Source organism: Ornithodoros turicata, chromosome 2 (genome assembly GCF_037126465.1).
Source record: "Ornithodoros turicata isolate Travis chromosome 2, ASM3712646v1, whole genome shotgun sequence".
In the NCBI taxonomy this organism is placed as follows: Eukaryota; Metazoa; Arthropoda; class Arachnida; order Ixodida; family Argasidae; genus Ornithodoros; species Ornithodoros turicata.
In genome coordinates this window covers 120,371,403-120,395,244 of record NC_088202.1, presented here as the reverse complement: position 1 = coordinate 120,395,244, position 23,842 = coordinate 120,371,403, and the positions used below count along the sequence as shown (strand labels likewise).

At 48.9% G+C, this 23,842-nt stretch overlaps 3 protein-coding genes across 3 annotated transcripts in view; 1 reads left to right on the top strand and 2 right to left on the bottom strand.

Annotated features, from left to right (window-relative positions):
- The window catches only part of LOC135386003 (angiotensin-converting enzyme-like), a 274,926-nt gene that overhangs the window by 99,241 nt on the left and 151,843 nt on the right, over positions 1-23,842 (top strand). The gene's annotated exons all lie outside the window — the stretch shown is intronic.
- LOC135385003 (uncharacterized protein K02A2.6-like) lies at positions 540-4,505 on the bottom strand. The gene has a single exon (XM_064614180.1). The coding sequence runs from the start codon at positions 4,503-4,505 to the stop codon at positions 540-542; it is 3,966 nt and encodes a 1,321-aa protein (XP_064470250.1).
- Positions 7,089-11,054, bottom strand: LOC135385002 (uncharacterized protein K02A2.6-like). The gene has a single exon (XM_064614179.1). It carries the CDS (start codon positions 11,052-11,054, stop codon positions 7,089-7,091), a length of 3,966 nt encoding a protein of 1,321 aa, XP_064470249.1.

Below are 23,842 nucleotides of genomic sequence, written 5' to 3'. Positions count from 1 at the left end.
GTTTAGTCGATGTCTGACCTTCATGTGTCGTGACTGTTACTTGTGCGAACGCGTGCGGAGTGAATGGCAAATGTGTATTGGAGTGCACCGAGCGAAGATAAACGCTTCGCGGTTCGTGTCTGGTGTGGGCGTATGGGCCTGACACTGCAGATGCCTGGCGGACTCCCCCCTCCCCCCCCTTGTTGTGTACCGGCGGTCGCAGGGAGGGAAAGTGTTTGGAATGCGTTACTCACTGGCGTAGTTGGGCGTGGAGGGCAATGTCATGTAGCCGGGGGCAACTGTCCCATGCAGTATAATGTACTGAAAGTCGAGTGCAATAGGGGTGGACGGGTAGGTGGAAGGCCTTGAACACGCTCTTGCAGCTAAAGAGCATTGATAAGACACATACCGTCCACCCCTATTGCACTCGACTTTTGGTACATTGTGCTGCTTGGGGTATGTTGCGAATGTGAGCGGTAGATTAGATCGAGATGCGATTTGGCGTTCTGCGGTCGCGCGGTCTGCACGTTGCGGTTGTTCTGTTTGACTCATTTCCTCGCCTACAGCGATAATAATGAAACCTGGGAAGACAGTTCCTCTACGGGTGGTGAGCAGCTGGCGGCATTGTTTCCCGAATTGCTGGCGACAAGCACAATTTCTTTGTCCTGTTCCTCTGGATGGTCGTCAGCTTCTGATGCCGTAGATCTGGCATGAATGTGGTCGATGTGTCTCTTCCACAGCTGTGGTCCTCGGGGCGAGTTAACCTGTAACAAATAGGACACAGGGCCCGAACGGGATAACACTCTGGCCATCAGCCACTTGGGTCCTTCCCTAAAGTTTTTCACCAAAACGTTGGCTCCAACTGCGAACTGTCTGTCCTTCATTCTTCTCCGTTGGCTTCCCTTGAACTGGTGGTACCGAACTGTTGCTTCGGAGTCTGGTCTTAATAGATCCAATCGGGTCCGTAAAGGTCTTCCCAAAAGGAGGGCTGCCGGAGATTGCTGTGTGCTGGCCTGTGGAGTGTTCCTGTAGGCAAGCAGAAAACTATTCAGTCTGGCTTCCAGGGGTCTGCATGCGTGGTCTTTACGGATTGCTTCCTTCATTGTGCGCACAAAACGCTCCTCCTGGCCGTTTGACGAAGGATGGTATGGCGCTGACCTGATATGTTTGATCCCATTCTGCTTGACAAAGTCTTGAAAGAGCTTACTGGCAAACTGAGGGCCGTTATCAGATACCAAAACTTCTGGTAATCCAAATCGACTGAATATGTCCCTTAATTTTGCAATAGTTAGTTCTGTAGAAGTAGATGTCATGATGAATACCTCGGGCCATTTGGAGTGCGCATCGACCACCACGAAGAAGTACCTCTGTTGAAAAGGACCCGCGAAGTCGATGTGCAGACGGGACCAAGGTCTCGTTGGCCAAGCCCAGGGGTGGAGAGGAGCCGGAGTAGGTAAAGCTCTTCCTTGTTGGCATGCTGGACAACCTTTCACTACAGCCTCGATGTCCACGTCGATGCGAGGCCACCAGACGTAGCTCCGTGAAATTTCTTTCATGCGTACGATCCCAGGATGACCTTCGTGTAGTTCCTGAAGAACAGTTGTGCGCAAAAAGGTCGGGATGACTATGCGCATACCCCACAGGATGCAGCCACGAATTTCCGAGAGTTCGTTCTTCCTGCTCCAGTAGGGCTTAATGTCTTCCCTTGACAGCGTCGGAGGCCAGCCAGAGAGCACATACTTCAGAACAGCACTTAGGATGGAATCCTTAGCTGTAGCCCGTGCAATATCGGAGCTGTTAACGGGGAAACTTTCCCATCGAAGGGAATAGAAGGTGTCCACGTCGTCCCCTTCTGTAGTTGACGGCCGGTAGGGTAGTGGCAGGCGTGACAGGCAGTCAGCCTCGAAGTTCGTTTGCCCTTGACGATACACCAGGCTGTAATTGTAAGCCGATAAGGTGATGGCCCATCTCTGGAGGCGAGCAGCGGCGATCGTGGGGATCCCGTTTTTGGGACCAAAAATCACTTCAAGGGGTTTATGGTCTGTAACGAGATGAAACTTCCGTCCATAAATGTAATAATGGAACTTTTTCACTGCGAACACGAGTGCTAGTCCTTCACGCTCCAATTGACTATACCGAGTTTCACTATGCGTTAGTGATCGTGATGCGTACGCGACTGGCTTTCTTGTTCCGTCTTTCTGTATGACTGACAATACTGCACCCAACCCATATGACGAAGCGTCACATCCAACTTCGAGCGGCATAGTGGGATCATAATGTGCCAAGATCGGCGCTGCAGCCAACATTTGCTTCACCTTTACGAAGGCACTCTCACACTGAGAAGACCATGCATAGGGAGCATTCTTGCACAATAAATTGTTTAGTGGGTGCATAACAGTAGATAGATCAGCGAGGAACTTCGTGTAATACGTCACTAAGCCAATGAATGACTTCAGTTGCTTCTTATCCTTTGGAGCGGGTGCATACAATATGGCATTCACTTTATCAGGTGCCGTCGAGATGCCTCTGTCGCTGATAACGTGGCCCAAGAAACGAAGCTCTTGTTTAAAAAAGTCACATTTTTTTCTTTTGATTCTGACACCTCGTTCATCTAGACGTTGCAGTACTCTTTCCAAATTTTGCAGATGGTCTTTCTCGTTGCTACCAGTTACCAAGATGTCATCGAGGTAGCAGATGACTCCCTCTAAGTCCTTTAGCATGTTGTCCATGACACGTTGGAAAATGGAGGGCGCAGACGAGATTCCAAACGCGAGACGCTTTACTCTGTACAGGCCTTTGTGTGTATTAAGTGTCAGATACTGGCTTGACTGTTCGTCAACGACAACCTGCTGGTACGCTTGACTTAAGTCAATTTTTGAAAATCGCTTCCCTCCTGCCAAGGCCGCAAGCATCTCGTCAATCTTCGGTAATGGGTATACTTCCGTTTCCAAGCACGGGTTTAAGGAAGCTTTGTAGTCGCCACACAGGCGTATTGATCCGTCTGTTTTCACGACGGGCACAATAGGAGACGCATAACGACTCGATGTCACTGATTCAATGACTCCTAACTTTTCGAGCTTCTCCAATTCCTTTTCGACGGCAGGTTTTAACGCGAAAGGAATACTCCTTGCTTTCATGAACTTAGGAACTGCTCCTTCTTTCAGGATTAGAGTGGCCTGCTCACCTTGTATTTCGCCGAGTTCATCTGTGAAGATTTGCGCGTATTTCTCTAGAAGATCTGCGAGGCCCTTTCCGTCCTGGCGCATGTAGTGGAGGGTACTCCAGTCCAAACGGAGGTCACGAAGCCAGTTCCTCCCAATGAGCGGTGGTCCCTGCTGTGTTAGGACGTACAAGGGCAGACAACACTTCTGGCCGTGGTGCTGCACTTCGACGTTTATAACGCCTTTCGGACGAACACACTGTCCTGTGTAAGTACGGAGTGTAACGGAGGTGGGGCACAACTGAAGTTCCGGAAAACATGATTGGTAGTCCTGCTGCGAGATCACCGACACGGCTGCTCCGGTGTCCAACTCCATGTTCAATGGAACGTTTTGCACATTCACCGTGAAGCTGATGGGCTCATCCTTGTGTGGCCTATCCAAACGCCACAACGGCGGCTCAATGTCGACGACCTCAGCCATCGCCTTGAAGGGTTGCGTTCTGCGGAAATGAAAACGTTTCTTCTCCGTCGGTCTTTGTGCCCCTTGTGCCGGCGGAGGCCCGTTGTTCCTGCTGCGACAAACATCCTTGATGTGACCAGTTTTGTTACAGGAAAAACAGACAGCACTTTTGAAGGTACACGCACTACTGATATGCTTATCTGATCCACAACGATAGCAATTCTGTTTCTTCGAGGGCTTCTTCCGTGCTGTGTGTGTTAGTGTCTGAATAACCGGCTGCGTGACGTTATTCGCATGACACTCTGTGGCGTTTTTAGTAGCCATTTCCAAAGAGAGAGCTTTTTCGGTCGCCTTCTTGAAGGTAAGAGACTCATCTTCCGTGAAGAGAGCTTTTTGGATATCCAGTCTTAGCAATCCACACACAAGCCTATCCCGTAAGGCTTCCTGTAAGTTGTTACCAAACTTGCAAGTCTCCGCCAAACGTTTTAACTCGGCTACAAAGTCGGATATACTCTCATTCTCTTGTTGCACCCTCTTATGAAACTTCGCCCTCTCAGCTATTACTGAGGGACGCGGCGACAGGTGCTCCCGAAGCACTTTCTGAAGGTCTTCTAAAGATTTAGTTGTAGGCGACTCGGGTGCTAGAAGGCTCTTTAACAACTTGTAGGTTTTTGGACCAATAATGCTCAAAAATGCGTCCACCCTACTAGTTTCCGGAATTTGATTGGCGCGAATAAAGGCCGTTAACCTTTCTTCATAGGATTCCCAATCCGAACTCGACTCATCGAATGCCTCGACTTGTCCAATAATAGCCATCTTGACTTTTCTCACTTCCCCACTTTGCAAAACCGGGGGCTTACCCGTTAAATCGGGGTCTTCAGACTTCGTTCCGTTTCCCGTAGCCATTCTTGCAGGCTAGTCCACCCAGGCATCCCATCCTCGTCGCCAGAAACATGTTGTGTCCTCACGGGAGAAAGCTCACAACGGGTGGTAACATACGGAACGACTTTATTCAGTCTTTCTGGCAAGAACTTGTGACCGACGTGGTCACGTCAAAATACAGGCATGAACTAAGTCCCTCCACGCGGATCATGCACTCTTTAAATAACCCACAGGAAGTTGCTCTGCGCAGACTCAGCCAAGGCCAAAACAACCAGACTACACGCCATAAGATAAGACCGGTCGATGCCTCCCGCGCGTGTGGGTTACCAGATAACAGAGAGATAACAACACATACAACAGATACACTACACTAACCTGGCTGAGTTATGCAGCCCTATGCCATTAAAGTGACCAGGAGCATATATTTACGTAGACTGTTACATCCGCTAGATCATTTGCCAACTTCAGTGACAATTCGCAGTTCTGGGGAGTAAATGTCGGGGTTAGGGGACTTAAATAGGGAGTAATTGCGGTCTAGGGGAGTAGAAGCTCCAATTACTCTGGTGGTGGTGAAGATGAAAAACTACTCCCAGTGGTTGGCCACGCTGAAAGTGGGCAGCGTCACGACTATGACGCAGAAAAAAAAAACTTTCACTAAAAAACACTACAACACTACACACTACAAACTTAAAAAAACACTACACTACACTACACTATAGGCGTGATATAAGCTGCGTTTCCTTTAGGAAGGCGACCAGAGCAGCAGTCCGGCGTCGTCGCTCGCCAGGCGAGTTGCCACCAAAGATGATGTCAGATGTAGAGATGCTGGGGTCAGGGTCAGAGGTGTTGTCTGCAATTACTCCCCATTTTACTCCTTTTTTTTCTCTTAGATTCTGGAGCGGCGGCCTATGACCGACGCGACGCACAAGCTGGTTACCACGGCAACCAGCACGCATTGGAACGCACAGTGTGAACCCGGCTTTACAGTTTATTTCAAACATGAGAGTTTATCACACGCAACAAATACCGAAACATATATTCCGCTTCGCAAACATAAATTTCCGAGTATTGAGAACTTTAATATATTGGAAAGCATCATTCCTTTCACCGTACCTCTCAGAGATGCCGTAAAATGTACAACGAGCCACAACACTTCCAGGTACATGACGTACTATCTTCCTTCTGCACCACGCACTTTCTAATATTTGCTACTTCAACACAGTCTCGCACTATGACGTCCCCGTTTCTCGAATAAACTTTAATGCTTTCTTCGGTGTTCGCTTTGAGGTTAGAACGACCTAACGTATTGAACGACTAGTATTCTCTCGTAAATTGTCACTTGTCACGGCCATAGGTCGGCGAATTCATTCATGATGGCCTTCACCGACTTCATTCACCATCACCTCATAGAGAATGATGTGATGTTGAATGAAGGGCATGATGTGATGTGAAGTTGAAGTTGAATGAGCGGCATGATGCGAAGTGAAGTTGAAGTTGAATGAAGGGCTATGATGTCATGTGAAGTTGATGTTGAAGTTGAATGAAGGGCTATGAGGGGATTTGAAGTTGAAGTCCGCGTGATGGGTTTTGAAGTTGAAGTCCGCGTGTTGGGTTTTGAATTTGAAGTCCACGTGATGGGATTTGAAGTTGAAGTCGGCGTGATGGGTTTTGAAGTTGAAGTCCGCGTGATGGGTTTTGAAGTTAAAGTCCACGTGATGGGATTTGAAGTTGAAGTCGGCGTGATGGGTTTTGAAGTTGAAGTCCGCGTGATGGGTTTTGAAGTTGAAGTCTGTGTGACGGGATTTGAAGTTGAAGTGCGCGTGATGGGTTTTGAAGTTGAAGTCAGTGTGGTGGGATTTGAAGTTGAAGTCCGCGTGATGGGTTTTGAAGTTGAAGTCAGCGTGTGTGGGTTTGGAAGTCGAAGTCCGTGTGTTGGGTTTTGAAGTCAGCGCGATGGTTTTTAAGGGGAAGTCAGCGGGATGGGTTTTGAAGCTGAAGTCTGCGCGATAGATTTTGAAGATGACGGATAGGTTTCGAAGTCCTCATAATAGGTTTTGAAGCCGACAATGTTTAGTCGATGTCTGACCTTCATGTGTCGTGACTGTTACTTGTGCGAACGCGTGCGGAGTGAATGGCAAATGTGTATTGGAGTGCACCGAGCGAAGATAAACGCTTCGCGGTTCGTGTCTGGTGTGGGCGTATGGGCCTGACACTGCAGATGCCTGGCGGACTCCCCCCTCCCCCCCCTTGTTGTGTACCGGCGGTCGCAGGGAGGGAAAGTGTTTGGAATGCGTTACTCACTGGCGTAGTTGGGCGTGGAGGGCAATGTCATGTAGCCGGGGGCAACTGTCCCATGCAGTATAATGTACTGAAAGTCGAGTGCAATAGGGGTGGACGGGTAGGTGGAAGGCCTTGAACACGCTCTTGCAGCTAAAGAGCATTGATAAGACACATACCGTCCACCCCTATTGCACTCGACTTTTGGTACATTGTGCTGCTTGGGGTATGTTGCGAATGTGAGCGGTAGATTAGATCGAGATGCGATTTGGCGTTCTGCGGTCGCGCGGTCTGCACGTTGCGGTTGTTCTGTTTGACTCATTTCCTCGCCTACAGCGATAATAATGAAACCTGGGAAGACAGTTCCTCTACGGGTGGTGAGCAGCTGGCGGCATTGTTTCCCGAATTGCTGGCGACAAGCACAATTTCTTTGTCCTGTTCCTCTGGATGGTCGTCAGCTTCTGATGCCGTAGATCTGGCATGAATGTGGTCGATGTGTCTCTTCCACAGCTGTGGTCCTCGGGGCGAGTTAACCTGTAACAAATAGGACACAGGGCCCGAACGGGATAACACTCTGGCCATCAGCCACTTGGGTCCTTCCCTAAAGTTTTTCACCAAAACGTTGGCTCCAACTGCGAACTGTCTGTCCTTCATTCTTCTCCGTTGGCTTCCCTTGAACTGGTGGTACCGAACTGTTGCTTCGGAGTCTGGTCTTAATAGATCCAATCGGGTCCGTAAAGGTCTTCCCAAAAGGAGGGCTGCCGGAGATTGCTGTGTGCTGGCCTGTGGAGTGTTCCTGTAGGCAAGCAGAAAACTATTCAGTCTGGCTTCCAGGGGTCTGCATGCGTGGTCTTTACGGATTGCTTCCTTCATTGTGCGCACAAAACGCTCCTCCTGGCCGTTTGACGAAGGATGGTATGGCGCTGACCTGATATGTTTGATCCCATTCTGCTTGACAAAGTCTTGAAAGAGCTTACTGGCAAACTGAGGGCCGTTATCAGATACCAAAACTTCTGGTAATCCAAATCGACTGAATATGTCCCTTAATTTTGCAATAGTTAGTTCTGTAGAAGTAGATGTCATGATGAATACCTCGGGCCATTTGGAGTGCGCATCGACCACCACGAAGAAGTACCTCTGTTGAAAAGGACCCGCGAAGTCGATGTGCAGACGGGACCAAGGTCTCGTTGGCCAAGCCCAGGGGTGGAGAGGAGCCGGAGTAGGTAAAGCTCTTCCTTGTTGGCATGCTGGACAACCTTTCACTACAGCCTCGATGTCCACGTCGATGCGAGGCCACCAGACGTAGCTCCGTGAAATTTCTTTCATGCGTACGATCCCAGGATGACCTTCGTGTAGTTCCTGAAGAACAGTTGTGCGCAAAAAGGTCGGGATGACTATGCGCATACCCCACAGGATGCAGCCACGAATTTCCGAGAGTTCGTTCTTCCTGCTCCAGTAGGGCTTAATGTCTTCCCTTGACAGCGTCGGAGGCCAGCCAGAGAGCACATACTTCAGAACAGCACTTAGGATGGAATCCTTAGCTGTAGCCCGTGCAATATCGGAGCTGTTAACGGGGAAACTTTCCCATCGAAGGGAATAGAAGGTGTCCACGTCGTCCCCTTCTGTAGTTGACGGCCGGTAGGGTAGTGGCAGGCGTGACAGGCAGTCAGCCTCGAAGTTCGTTTGCCCTTGACGATACACCAGGCTGTAATTGTAAGCCGATAAGGTGATGGCCCATCTCTGGAGGCGAGCAGCGGCGTTCGTGGGGATCCCGTTTTTGGGACCAAAAATCACTTCAAGGGGTTTATGGTCTGTAACGAGATGAAACTTCCGTCCATAAATGTAATAATGGAACTTTTTCACTGCGAACACGAGTGCTAGTCCTTCACGCTCCAATTGACTATACCGAGTTTCACTATGCGTTAGTGATCGTGATGCGTACGCGACTGGCTTTCTTGTTCCGTCTTTCTGTATGACTGACAATACTGCACCCAACCCATATGACGAAGCGTCACATCCAACTTCGAGCGGCATAGTGGGATCATAATGTGCCAAGATCGGCGCTGCAGCCAACATTTGCTTCACCTTTACGAAGGCACTCTCACACTGAGAAGACCATGCATAGGGAGCATTCTTGCACAATAAATTGTTTAGTGGGTGCATAACAGTAGATAGATCAGCGAGGAACTTCGTGTAATACGTCACTAAGCCAATGAATGACTTCAGTTGCTTCTTATCCTTTGGAGCGGGTGCATACAATATGGCATTCACTTTATCAGGTGCCGTCGAGATGCCTCTGTCGCTGATAACGTGGCCCAAGAAACGAAGCTCTTGTTTAAAAAAGTCACATTTTTTTCTTTTGATTCTGACACCTCGTTCATCTAGACGTTGCAGTACTCTTTCCAAATTTTGCAGATGGTCTTTCTCGTTGCTACCAGTTACCAAGATGTCATCGAGGTAGCAGATGACTCCCTCTAAGTCCTTTAGCATGTTGTCCATGACACGTTGGAAAATGGAGGGCGCAGACGAGATTCCAAACGCGAGACGCTTTACTCTGTACAGGCCTTTGTGTGTATTAAGTGTCAGATACTGGCTTGACTGTTCGTCAACGACAACCTGCTGGTACGCTTGACTTAAGTCAATTTTTGAAAATCGCTTCCCTCCTGCCAAGGCCGCAAGCATCTCGTCAATCTTCGGTAATGGGTATACTTCCGTTTCCAAGCACGGGTTTAAGGAAGCTTTGTAGTCGCCACACAGGCGTATTGATCCGTCTGTTTTCACGACGGGCACAATAGGAGACGCATAACGACTCGATGTCACTGATTCAATGACTCCTAACTTTTCGAGCTTCTCCAATTCCTTTTCGACGGCAGGTTTTAACGCGAAAGGAATACTCCTTGCTTTCATGAACTTAGGAACTGCTCCTTCTTTCAGGATTAGAGTGGCCTGCTCACCTTGTATTTCGCCGAGTTCATCTGTGAAGATTTGCGCGTATTTCTCTAGAAGATCTGCGAGGCCCTTTCCGTCCTGGCGCATGTAGTGGAGGGTACTCCAGTCCAAACGGAGGTCACGAAGCCAGTTCCTCCCAATGAGCGGTGGTCCCTGCTGTGTTAGGACGTACAAGGGCAGACAACACTTCTGGCCGTGGTGCTGCACTTCGACGTTTATAACGCCTTTCGGACGAACACACTGTCCTGTGTAAGTACGGAGTGTAACGGAGGTGGGGCACAACTGAAGTTCCGGAAAACATGATTGGTAGTCCTGCTGCGAGATCACCGACACGGCTGCTCCGGTGTCCAACTCCATGTTCAATGGAACGTTTTGCACATTCACCGTGAAGCTGATGGGCTCATCCTTGTGTGGCCTATCCAAACGCCACAACGGCGGCTCAATGTCGACGACCTCAGCCATCGCCTTGAAGGGTTGCGTTCTGCGGAAATGAAAACGTTTCTTCTCCGTCGGTCTTTGTGCCCCTTGTGCCGGCGGAGGCCCGTTGTTCCTGCTGCGACAAACATCCTTGATGTGACCAGTTTTGTTACAGGAAAAACAGACAGCACTTTTGAAGGTACACGCACTACTGATATGCTTATCTGATCCACAACGATAGCAATTCTGTTTCTTCGAGGGCTTCTTCCGTGCTGTGTGTGTTAGTGTCTGAATAACCGGCTGCGTGACGTTATTCGCATGACACTCTGTGGCGTTTTTAGTAGCCATTTCCAAAGAGAGAGCTTTTTCGGTCGCCTTCTTGAAGGTAAGAGACTCATCTTCCGTGAAGAGAGCTTTTTGGATATCCAGTCTTAGCAATCCACACACAAGCCTATCCCGTAAGGCTTCCTGTAAGTTGTTACCAAACTTGCAAGTCTCCGCCAAACGTTTTAACTCGGCTACAAAGTCGGATATACTCTCATTCTCTTGTTGCACCCTCTTATGAAACTTCGCCCTCTCAGCTATTACTGAGGGACGCGGCGACAGGTGCTCCCGAAGCACTTTCTGAAGGTCTTCTAAAGATTTAGTTGTAGGCGACTCGGGTGCTAGAAGGCTCTTTAACAACTTGTAGGTTTTTGGACCAATAATGCTCAAAAATGCGTCCACCCTACTAGTTTCCGGAATTTGATTGGCGCGAATAAAGGCCGTTAACCTTTCTTCATAGGATTCCCAATCCGAACTCGACTCATCGAATGCCTCGACTTGTCCAATAATAGCCATCTTGACTTTTCTCACTTCCCCACTTTGCAAAACCGGGGGCTTACCCGTTAAATCGGGGTCTTCAGACTTCGTTCCGTTTCCCGTAGCCATTCTTGCAGGCTAGTCCACCCAGGCATCCCATCCTCGTCGCCAGAAACATGTTGTGTCCTCACGGGAGAAAGCTCACAACGGGTGGTAACATACGGAACGACTTTATTCAGTCTTTCTGGCAAGAACTTGTGACCGACGTGGTCACGTCAAAATACAGGCATGAACTAAGTCCCTCCACGCGGATCATGCACTCTTTAAATAACCCACAGGAAGTTGCTCTGCGCAGACTCAGCCAAGGCCAAAACAACCAGACTACACGCCATAAGATAAGACCGGTCGATGCCTCCCGCGCGTGTGGGTTACCAGATAACAGAGAGATAACAACACATACAACAGATACACTACACTAACCTGGCTGAGTTATGCAGCCCTATGCCATTAAAGTGACCAGGAGCATATATTTACGTAGACTGTTACATCCGCTAGATCATTTGCCAACTTCAGTGACAATTCGCAGTTCTGGGGAGTAAATGTCGGGGTTAGGGGACTTAAATAGGGAGTAATTGCGGTCTAGGGGAGTAGAAGCTCCAATTACTCTGGTGGTGGTGAAGATGAAAAACTACTCCCAGTGGTTGGCCACGCTGAAAGTGGGCAGCGTCACGACTATGACGCAGAAAAAAAAAACTTTCACTAAAAAACACTACAACACTACACACTACAAACTTAAAAAAACACTACACTACACTACACTATAGGCGTGATATAAGCTGCGTTTCCTTTAGGAAGGCGACCAGAGCAGCAGTCCGGCGTCGTCGCTCGCCAGGCGAGTTGCCACCAAAGATGATGTCAGATGTAGAGATGCTGGGGTCAGGGTCAGAGGTGTTGTCTGCAATTACTCCCCATTTTACTCCTTTTTTTTCTCTTAGATTCTGGAGCGGCGGCCTATGACCGACGCGACGCACAAGCTGGTTACCACGGCAACCAGCACGCATTGGAACGCACAGTGTGAACCCGGCTTTACAGTTTATTTCAAACATGAGAGTTTATCACACGCAACAAATACCGAAACATATATTCCGCTTCGCAAACATAAATTTCCGAGTATTGAGAACTTTAATATATTGGAAAGCATCATTCCTTTCACCGTACCTCTCAGAGATGCCGTAAAATGTACAACGAGCCACAACACTTCCAGGTACATGACGTACTATCTTCCTTCTGCACCACGCACTTTCTAATATTTGCTACTTCAACACAGTCTCGCACTATGACGTCCCCGTTTCTCGAATAAACTTTAATGCTTTCTTCGGTGTTCGCTTTGAGGTTAGAACGACCTAACGTATTGAACGACTAGTATTCTCTCGTAAATTGTCACTTGTCACGGCCATAGGTCGGCGAATTCATTCATGATGGCCTTCACCGACTTCATTCACCATCACCTCATAGAGAATGATGTGATGTTGAATGAAGGGCATGATGTGATGTGAAGTTGAAGTTGAATGAGCGGCATGATGCGAAGTGAAGTTGAAGTTGAATGAAGGGCTATGATGTCATGTGAAGTTGATGTTGAAGTTGAATGAAGGGCTATGAGGGGATTTGAAGTTGAAGTCCGCGTGATGGGTTTTGAAGTTGAAGTCATCGTGTTGGGTTTTGAATTTGAAGTCCACGTGATGGGATTTGAAGTTGAAGTCGGCGTGATGGGTTTTGAAGTTGAAGTCCGCGTGATGGGTTTTGAAGTTAAAGTCCACGTGATGGGATTTGAAGTTGAAGTCGGCGTGATGGGTTTTGAAGTTGAAGTCCGCGTGATGGGTTTTGAAGTTGAAGTCTGTGTGACGGGATTTGAAGTTGAAGTGCGCGTGATGGGTTTTGAAGTTGAAGTCAGTGTGGTGGGATTTGAAGTTGAAGTCCGCGTGATGGGTTTTGAAGTTGAAGTCAGCGTGTGTGGGTTTGGAAGTCGAAGTCCGTGTGTTGGGTTTTGAAGTCAGCGCGATGGTTTTTAAGGGGAAGTCAGCGGGATGGGTTTTGAAGCTGAAGTCTGCGCGATAGATTTTGAAGATGACGGATAGGTTTCGAAGTCCTCATAATAGGTTTTGAAGCCGACAATGTTTAGTCGATGTCTGACCTTCATGTGTCGTGACTGTTACTTGTGCGAACGCGTGCGGAGTGAATGGCAAATGTGTATTGGAGTGCACCGAGCGAAGATAAACGCTTCGCGGTTCGTGTCTGGTGTGGGCGTATGGGCCTGACACTGCAGATGCCTGGCGGACTCCCCCCTCCCCCCCCTTGTTGTGTACCGGCGGTCGCAGGGAGGGAAAGTGTTTGGAATGCGTTACTCACTGGCGTAGTTGGGCGTGGAGGGCAATGTCATGTAGCCGGGGGCAACTGTCCCATGCAGTATAATGTACTGAAAGTCGAGTGCAATAGGGGTGGACGGGTAGGTGGAAGGCCTTGAACACGCTCTTGCAGCTAAAGAGCATTGATAAGACACATACCGTCCACCCCTATTGCACTCGACTTTTGGTACATTGTGCTGCTTGGGGTATGTTGCGAATGTGAGCGGTAGATTAGATCGAGATGCGATTTGGCGTTCTGCGGTCGCGCGGTCTGCACGTTGCGGTTGTTCTGTTTGACTCATTTCCTCGCCTACAGCGATAATGTGCGTATATGTATATTGGATGGGTTAGGATTTGAGCCTCTGCCTTCGGTCGCGTACGCGCGTTTTACTAGGCGACAGTAGATTGCTGTCGTGCTGACGAAGTGTGTTTTATTAGGCTTATTTTGTGTCTTCTTAGATTGTTTATTTTTCCTTTGTGTGATTGGGATCCAAATACGACAAGATCGGGCTGGCATTGTTTTTGTGGACGTCTTTTGTTTTAAATGTAATACACAGAGGTCACTATAGGTCTCTTATTTATCTGAGGTGCATAGGTCATGTTTTGGGGAATTATGTGTTCGGCATGCATGTAGCATGCATCGGACACAAGTGTTCCATCAGAGCACGCAGCTGATATTTCTTAGATATTTATCACCAATAAAGTACATTTCAGCAGAGGCGGGGAAGTTCATTACCACCCAAAAGTTGCTAGTTACGAGTTACGTCATTAAGCTAAATATGTAATGCAGTTACAACCTTCAAGTTATCAAAATGAAATTAAGTGAGAAATGAAAGTTCTTGCTACTATGCCGAAATTAAGTTGGGAGCCGAGTTCCGAATATACCTTGTCAATTGGGCACAAAGTGAGAACTGGAATTCCAAGTTCTGCGAGTTCCCATTTTCCGCGCACATTTCATAGAACCTTGCCAGTGGCCATATCACCTTCCCCGTAAAAAAAATGCACTCCACGCGCTCAAAACGAACGCTCTGGTGCGACCTAACTCAGAAGCACGTCGGAATTGCGTTTGCGTACATCCAGTACATCGCGCTGCAACAAGGCGGAGCACACAGGGTGCTGGCGCCGCGCACGTGCAAGAGGCGGGGTCACTGTCGTCGGATTTTTCAGCAGCAAAATAAAAAGAAAGGAGCCCGCATTGTGCGTTCTGCCTGCTTGGACGTGAAGCTGCTGATTGCTTGTTAGCGCCGCGAAGCAACTGTGGCTATGAGCGGTGTACAGACGGAGAGAGGACAGCAGGAAGGAGTGGAGGACAGGGGGATTAGTATGCGTCCTGGGCCGACTTCAGGGAGAACTGTGCCGACATTCGTCTGGAAAGTCTTCGGAAAACCCAGGGAAAACCTCAGACAGCACAGCCGGCGGTAGGATTCGAACCCACCACCTCTCAGTCTACAGCACGACCTTGGTTACCACCAAGGAGCGGACGCCTTAGCCCACTCGGCCATGCCGCTGGTTTGGACGTGAAGCGAAATAGAAATTTCTAACTTTGCTCATGATACTTATGCGAAGTTACCTCAAAAAGTGACTAACACTACACTCAAGTGATTATGATGAGGGGTTGTTTCAGATATCAAATAAAAACAGGTAAGAGTGGGAATTGTTGTAAACTGTGTCGACACATATTTATTTAGAGATTGTGAGAGAGGAAAAGAAACTGTTTCACGGACTGTAAGTTGGTGGTCTTCCGAGCTCCTTGCAGTCTTCACTTCAATTTGCGCCTCACATTCTGTATGTATTACATGTGTCCAAACGCCTCGGTCGTTAGGAATTCACTTAGTGTTCGTCCGTATATACCCTCCTCGGAGGAAAAAGAATAGAATGGGTTACACTTCTCCGAGGAGAGATTCTCAGTTTTTGGTGTCAGTGATCTATCGACACCATGATACATCCCTGTGACACCCCCCACCCCAAAGAAAAAGTTTGGCGACACCCCCTGCAAAAAAGGGGGCTTGCCGTTTCAGCTGTAATGATATGTCGGTAATTATACGTGTAAAGCTGTTAGTTATCACGTAGCTGTAATAATGACCACGCCCCCTGCTTGGGATTCCGGATAAACCACTGCAGTGGTGTATTGCATGAAAGAATTGGAGTAAAAACATATGTCCAGCGAAGGTGATTACAGGTCGCTGAATTCGTTCATGACGGCTTTTTCCAGTGTCAGTAAGCATCATGCCACAAGAACTCATGTAATACTGAGTGGCTGGCCACGATGTACTCCGATGCCGAAGCTAATAGCCGAAGATACCCCCGCGTCACGAGTGAAAAATGGCATCGCGGAAAAGCCAGACGTACGAAGCCACATGATCGTGCAATGTACCGGCAGACACGGCGATCGTACGAAGTCCTATGAACGTTCAATGTTCCGGCAGGCAAGGATGTCGTACGAAGCCACATGAACCTGCAATGTGTTATGCGCTCGCTCAGCTGTTAACACGGGCGCAACATTGTGCAACAACCCTACCGCGTAAGCAACATACCTCCCGCCGCCGTTCGCATGCGACAGCGGAGGTCAAACGTTGCATCCCTCCCTTTCCTCCTGTCTTGGTGCACCCTGCTTCCAAGCCCAACCCAGAGCAAGGCGACCGCACCCTCCAAACAGCATACCCCTCCTCCGCTTACGCTTTCGCCGCCACTACCAGGAAGTCCACGCTAACAGGGGCAAGGAATACGCCAACGTCGTAATCCTCCAGCAGCGAGCAGCCGGGCACACCAACGTAGGCCTTCGTTGGTATTCAACTTCAAAACCCCATCAGCGGTCACCCGAAGCCACATGAACGCGCAGTGTGCTATGCGCTCACTTATTTGTCAACAACGGGCGCAATATTGTGCAACAACCCTACCGCGCAAGCAATACACCTTCCGCTGTTCGCATGCGACAGCGGAAGTCAAACGTGGCATCCCTCCCTTTCCTCCTTCATTGGTAAACCCTGCTTCCAAGTCCAACCGAGTGCAGGCTGACCGCGCCCTCCAAACAGCATACGCCTCCTTCGCTTACGCTTTTGCTGCCACTACCAGGAAACCCACGCAAACACAGGCGAGCAGGACGCTAGCGTCGTAATCCTGCAGCCGGGCACACTCCACGTAGGCCTTTGTTTGAGTTCAACTTCAAAAACCCCATCACCGACATCAGCACCCATCATAGGAATTCAACTTCAAAACCCCATCACAGACTTCAACTTCAAAATCCATCACTGACTTCAGAACCCATCATAGGAATTCAACTTCAGAGCCCCATCACAAACTTCAACTTCAAAATCCATCACCGACTTCAGAACCCATCATAGGAATTCAACTTCAAAACCGCGATGGGATCTGAAGTTGAATTCTGATGATGGGTTCTGAAGTTGAAGTTGAATGATGGGTTATGATGTGATAAATTCTGAAGTTGAAATTGAATGATGGGTTATGAAGTGATAAATTCTGAGATTGAAGTTGAGTTACGGGCTCGTGATGTGATGGTTTATGACGGTGATGTGATGTGATGGGCTTTGCGGAAAACTGACCATGATGTGATGTTGAATGAATTCTTAGCAAAATGCCGACCTATGGTCACAGCCTGTGCGTTGAAGCGTGTTCATTTCGAATATCGAGCGCTGTTTACGAATGACAAACAGCTGTTTCAAAATCGAGTGTGTCAGCTTACTCTCGCAGCTCTTATGTAGATGAACTCGAGTGTCACAACTCAGTGTTTATGTCCCTGTTTAGTTGTCCAATTTGTCTACCCACTTGTCGCGCCGGCTCTTTCATTTCAAAGCCTATGTAGCATGCCGACTAATAAATTTGAACTATGCTGTCTGAATGCAAAACGGCATCGTCGTCGCTTGGCCCCCGTCTCAATGATCTTCACCTTCATTAGTTCCCGTATTCATCAACCCATGTTCTGCCGAGAACAGTCAGATTGTGTAGCGGCAATAACGGGCGATCAATTGAAAGCTATAGATCTAACAATGCGGGAGAACGCAAAAATGAGGTGCATGTCTGTATGCGTGTGTGTTTGTCTGAAATAATCCTGTTCGTTGTGCAGTTGTTGTTCACAAGGAGATCACATTGAAAGGTGATAGGCAGAGAGATGGCTGGGACTCGAGCCTGGCTGACAATCCTATTTCGGAGTGGCCAAGTTTCCACCTATACTTCCAAGGAACAGCACAGTACGTAAGCAAGGAATGTCGTTGCGTGTTTTTTGTTATAGTTTTTGCGTTCACTGTGATGAGGACCGCAGAAAAGACAGACGGTGAATTTCAAAGAATCCCATTAGAATTTAGTGCGTTTCGTGACGTGCGTCTTTTCTGGTTTTCAAACGTAATCCGCAGGCACGATCTCTAAGTTGTATTTGTCCATGCACAATGTGTTTTATGCGTACTGTCTGACATGAAAATTTTATTTTCAACTGATTTCCTACGCAACATCCCAAGAGGGTATCCCGCAAATACGTTGAGTGAGACATCGTGGTGGTGGTAGTGATGATGATGATGGAGAAAAGAAAAAATGAGGGATGTAAGGGGGGGAGCTACCTCAATACCACGGTACGCCTACACAGAGACGACATTCATTGACGTCATACACGTATTTAATGTATACACATGTTATCTGATTAGTAGTAGTACAGTCGACCCCCGTTTATCCGGACGGTGCCGTTCCCGGCGAAATCGTCCGGATACCGGAGCATCCGGTTAAATGAAACAACCGAATAGAAACGTCCTACAGAGCAAGGTTTAATTAATTTTGTAATTAAAACACAGAAATCTCGTCAGTGACAGCTGTTACATAGTAGTGTAGGCACTCGATTCCTGCAAACTTTTGCTAAGTGCATAGAGTTGAGCCGTGCTGTTGCGCTGCTCGAAGTATGTCAGTGCGGACGCAAAGTGTCAATGTCGGAGCCTTGTTTCTTACTGGCGTCATCGGCACTGTCTTGCTGCATATCATCGGAGGCAACAGCAGCAATCACACCGTCATCATACCGTCACACCGTCATAGCTGCACACGCGTCATCATCCTTATCAACGTCAACGTAGTCACAAACCGCAGCGTCATCTACGGCAGTCGCAGTGAGCCTCTGCATCAGGGATCGCAGCTCAGCTAGGGGAATGTCTTCATCGGCCAACGGGCCGTAAGCAGCAGGCCATCGGGTTGGAGTTCTCCCCTCTAGAACCGGACAGTTGCTCGAGATATTTCCAAATGACTCGACTGGTCAACGTGACCCAACGCACACAAATAGAAAAGGGGGTCATCTTGCACGGTTGCCTCCCCTACGGAGGAATGTAGGTCCCTGGCGTGTGACGGGAATAACCCCAAAACAGTGAAAAGGGTGACGAAGCGGGGTCAGCGTCTCCTCTTACTCACGGTAGTCTGGATAACTGAAGCTGAATTACAAGAATTTTCGACTTTCGTTCCCTGGAATTCTTCTCGGAGTCCGGAAGCTGAAGTCCAGATAAACGACAACTAAATACATGGAGGAAAATCCGTTCCCGTGCCTTTTGTCCGGATACTGTGGGATCCGGATAAATGAAGTCCGGATAAATGGGGGTCGACTGTAGTAGTAATTAACTGAAAAAAAAGGGAAAAAATGGGGGAAAGACATGGAGCAGGGTGGCTGCCCTAAGGGCGCCTGCAGCTCAATCTCATTTAGGTGGTTTTGAGGTTTATGATATGTGGCTGCTAGTAGCGGCAGTATGTACCGGTTTCTTTTAGGTAGACACACAATGCCTTGAGTGCCTTCATGTCCTGTTCCATTGTAGGCCATCTTCCCATTACTTTGCTGTAAGAGAATGGTCTTTTGTCCAGTGTTTGAAGTGCGTGGGACAGTCTTTCCCTTGCGTCTTCTTGCTCTGGGCACTGTATAAGTATGTGTAACGTGTCCTAGGGCACTTTGCAGATGTCGCACAGTCCTGAGGCCACAATACCGAGTTGGAATTGGGTGGTGGCAGTATATAGCGCGCCGAGTCGAATCCGGTGAATAGCCGTGCGGAGGCTTCGGCCGATGTCATGAGGAATGATTGCCGTGAGATCGGGGTCTATGTGAGACACAAAATCTGTGTGCTGGAGTGGGGTCTCATTACTATGCACGTGTATTAGCCGAGAAAGAGATCGCCGTGGCCGACAAGCTCTCTCAATAGTTGGACATTTGATGCCGTGAAATTTTAGTATCCACAAAATCCCCTGTTTCTGGCACAGTCGGATTGTGATTTGTGGATGACCTCTTTGCAGCGCGTCCGGACATGCCACCACTTGAAGCAGCAAGGCTACAACGATTCTCCCGGTACTTTGCGAGCTTCTGAATCAAAAATGCTGCCGTCAAGGACACATGGGGTCTGTTCAACAATACCGGGTCTCGAACCGCAAACACGGTGGAAGACTGACATAACGGCCTACTAAGGCGAATCCGACAGACGTTTTGTCCCTTCAATGGGTCCCCTGTCATGTGGGCCTGTCCGGTAACTCACGCACAGACAAGGCTGCAAGACGCCCTGACGCAGCTGTCACTCGTGCCACTACACGTGTGCCCTTACCGTTTCGGCTTGCCGCCAATCAGCCGCCGGCGTGCTGCCCGTGCTAAAGCGTTCGGATCTGAGGTTGCCCATCAGTCACATGCAGTCCATCGACCCCTCACTTGCCTTCTTCATCGCGTGTCACTGCACTCGCCACGAGGAATCACTTCTGCACCGCCTCCGTCTCAACGTTGCCCGCACTCCATTGCTTCTCTACAAAATGGGCCAATCCAACTCCTCACTACGTGCTGCATTACCAGCAGCACCTTCCTCAACGACAAGCCCTCCGTTGCCGTCTAATGCAGCTTGGGCGCAGCACAATGTCCATGGCCACCCTCATTGGTCCCGTCCCGTCCCGTCCCTTGGCGTACCCAGTGGGCCGTCACCACAGCCCTCCTCTGTTTCCTGCAAGACCAGGCTTTCTCGTGGTATGTTGTGCCTGTGCTGCTCTAACAGTTTGCTCTAATCATACGAAGATTGTTGTTGCTCTGATTGTCTGATTGTGTTTCTTTTTTAATAGCAGGCCGGGAGCATTAGCATGGCTGACCTTTCCTCTTTTCTCTTCTTTCTCCTAATAAACATATCCCCCCCCCAATAAATTGGGGATTACTGTAAGACTCTTTATATTTGTGGCTCCGAAGTTTTTCGAACCTGACAGAAAGCGTATATGCCGTAGGGCCTGACTTTGTCGGGTTATATTTTTCAGCAACAGAGCGGGTAAATATCGGGCTATATTTTGCTTCAATAATTCGGGTGTAATCGGGCTGAACTCAACCTGATTCAACTCAATTCTGGTTGAATCTGATTGAATCAGGCGTTTAAATCTTCGATTTACTCTGACAACACCAGTAGAAACAGAGTATAGTCTATGCATTTAAGACGGTCTTTTGACAGTTTGTATATGGGCATAATGCATTTCCAACACAATTTCCAAAGTTCTGTGTTAGTTGTGATGACTGCGGATCCCCCTTGTGCCAGCCGTTTTCGGGGAAATATCGGGTTAGACCCGGTTTTTGCTAATTTCAATCTGGGGTAAATATCGAGCGCAATCGTGTACAACCCTAAAAATCATGCACTATATATCCGCGACCACTAACTTCGCGAATTCTTTACAATACAGTATCCATCCGTACGCCTAACTTCCTCAGTGAAATTTGTGAGTGCGCTCAAAGTTGGCGAATTTATCAGTTCGCGAATATTAGTTAGTTAAATTCGATTGTCCGCTTAAGCATTCTTCTCGGCCGGACATACACATGCACGCACTTCCTCGTTGGCATCTTCTTTGCCTATGGAAATTTTTGACGCATGGTTCTTCTTTCTCATTTGGATCTTTTTTCCCTCCGTCACGTGACCCCCCCCCATTGTTCTTTCCCGATGCAACTGTTTCCCCCTTGGATCTTTCTTCCACAAGCGTTACAGGAGGAGTCCTTCTGCACCTGGACAATATGAACTGTCCTGTTGACCTTTGTATTTTCTTTATATGTTGCCCTACTTTTGCCCTACTAGTGCCCTACTTTATGAATCCCAGACTGCTGATACATATATTCCAAGGAATATCTAATGATTTATACGCTGTCAATTTATTTCGTTGGTGCAAAGCGCATCTGGCTAAAACGCTAGAGGGGGATCTGGCTAAAACGCGTCAGTATTAAAACTTGAAAACCCTTTGGGAACTCCCCTTCACAACGCCACACAACCCTCCAACGACCCTTCGCAAACGCTGCACAACCCTTCATACGACTCTACGCAACGCCAACGCAAGACAGCATCCGCAGCCAAACGAGCCTTTCGGGCTTCCTCCGATTCAGCTTTGCGGCGCCGTCTCGCTGCCTCAGCCGTCTGTCGCCGCCACTCCCCCGCAAAGCTTTCATAACCCATTGTGCGCCCACACAGACACATCTGAACCTGTCGACCACCACAGCTGCACTGCCGACGCGCTGCGTCGCGCTCTTCACGCGCCCTCTCTTTCCCTCTCCACTCACCGCGCATGCGCGCCGCGCCGTAGCTACAGACAAACCACGCCGCAATTCTTTTGTAGCGGGGACTCTAATGCTAACGCATTAAAATAAGGCTGAATATATCACCTTATTATTATTATTCGCCTTATTATTCTTCACGTAATTTTTCTACAGTGAATATTCTGCAGCGAGTAAGTAATAGAAAACGAGTCCATGAAACCGTCCTTGCAAAGAGCGTGAAACAGTGTCTTGGTGTACACAAATCAACGCCAACTGCCCCTGTCATGGCTGAAGCCAAGGAGCTTTCGCTGGTCTTCATGCGGACGGCACAATCTCTTGGGCACTACATGAGGCTCTCCACTCGCCATTACCGTCACACATATTAGTGCACGACATTCTTCGGCGACCAGCATCAGGCTACTGCCAAGCTCTTTTAGCTCACCGCAACCTCATTCCCAAGCATTAAAAAAATGACTCTACCCGCAGTCCCACCATGGGCCCTTCAGGCACCACCTGTGCATGTCAATGTCCCTGGCTTGGCTTTCAGAAAATCAGCTACAACAATTGTTCTTCGCCAACTCAGTCTGAGCATACTTCATCGCGATGAAGGCAGAATTAAAATCTTTACCGATGGCTCATCGACACAGACCGGCTCTACCTGTGCATTCGTAATCCCTGAGCTGTCGATTGAAAGAAGCGCAAGGCTGTCGCACCCAACGTCGGCTGCTGTGGCAGAGCTGCATTCCGTTCTCATGGCGCTTTCCTTCATTGTGTCCCGTCAACCACCGATGCACTGGACCGTATACAGTGACTACAAAACCGCCCTCCAAGCTCTGCAGTGCACCATGGGCTCGAGCTCCCTCGCTCCACTGGTGTGTGACGTCCTCAGGGAGTATTCGTGTGCTGTCACACAGACACATAACATCACCTTGCAGTGGATCCCAGGTCATTGTGGCGTCCCTGAGAATGAGGCTGCCGACCTACTTGCGAGACGGGCTCATGTGGCACGTGGCGTACCGACGCACCCTACGTATTTCACCTAAGCGGCCGCGAAGGAAGCAATTGGTACCCGTATGAGACGTCTGTGTAGTGAACACTAGCGAAGAAGTGTCCCTTCTACGTCGTTCCTGCGCAAGGTAGACCCAGATCTCTGTTTTTATATGCCGTCAGCGCTTCGTCGACCCATCACGTCGCTCATTTACAGGCTTCGCCTCAACGTGCATTACAGTGGACGACTTTTGTTTAAGCTCGGCATAGTCCCGTCCCCCAACTGCGATCTGTGTGATGTACGAGGTGCGTTCAAGTCAAACCGGGACTTTTCATTTTTCGCAAAAGTAAAATGAACTTACAGGCGAGAAATTTGTTTTATTTTTCAACGTGATCTCCAGCTGCACTAATGCACTTGTCTCAGCGTTTCACGAGGGCTTGGATGCCAGCAGCGTAGAAATCCTTACCGACGCGTAGCAGCCATGATCGGACCGCATTCTTGACCTCGTCGTCGCAGCTGAAGTGGCGGCCCCCAAGGAACGCCTTCAGTGGCCCGAAGAGACGGAAATCGCTGGGGGCGAACTCTGGACTGTAAGGGGGATGTGGCAGCAACTCCCAGCGAAGTTCCTGTAAGGTGCGTGTCGTGAGATGCGCGGTATGCGGGCGTGCATTGTCCTGTAGGAGGAGGACTCCTTTGGTGATTAAGTCCGGCTTTCCGAAACTGGATGTGTCCATGAAGGATAGTGCTCAACGTTCCCACAGAAAGGTCCGTCTTTCGAGCGAGTTCGAGACATGTCATCCGTCGGTCCTTGAGGATCAGGCGCTCCACAAGATGAATGTTCTCAGGAACTCTGACACTGGGCTCTGAGCCGCCCCGACCGGGATATCGTCCTGCACTGATGTACGGCCGTGTCGGACCACTGTGTGTTGCACCACTCAAACGCTTTGCTGCGGTTAAGTGTATCGTGGCCATACTGAGCCTGAAGTCTTCTGTGAATTTCAGATGACTTTACGCCTTCATTCACGAG

Excerpts from the sequence above, each read along its gene's own strand:
- LOC135385003 (XM_064614180.1), bottom strand. The coding sequence starts at position 4,505 with ATGGCTACGGGAAACGGAACGAAGTCTGAAGACCCCGATTTAACGGGT.
- LOC135385002 (XM_064614179.1), bottom strand. The coding sequence starts at position 11,054 with ATGGCTACGGGAAACGGAACGAAGTCTGAAGACCCCGATTTAACGGGT.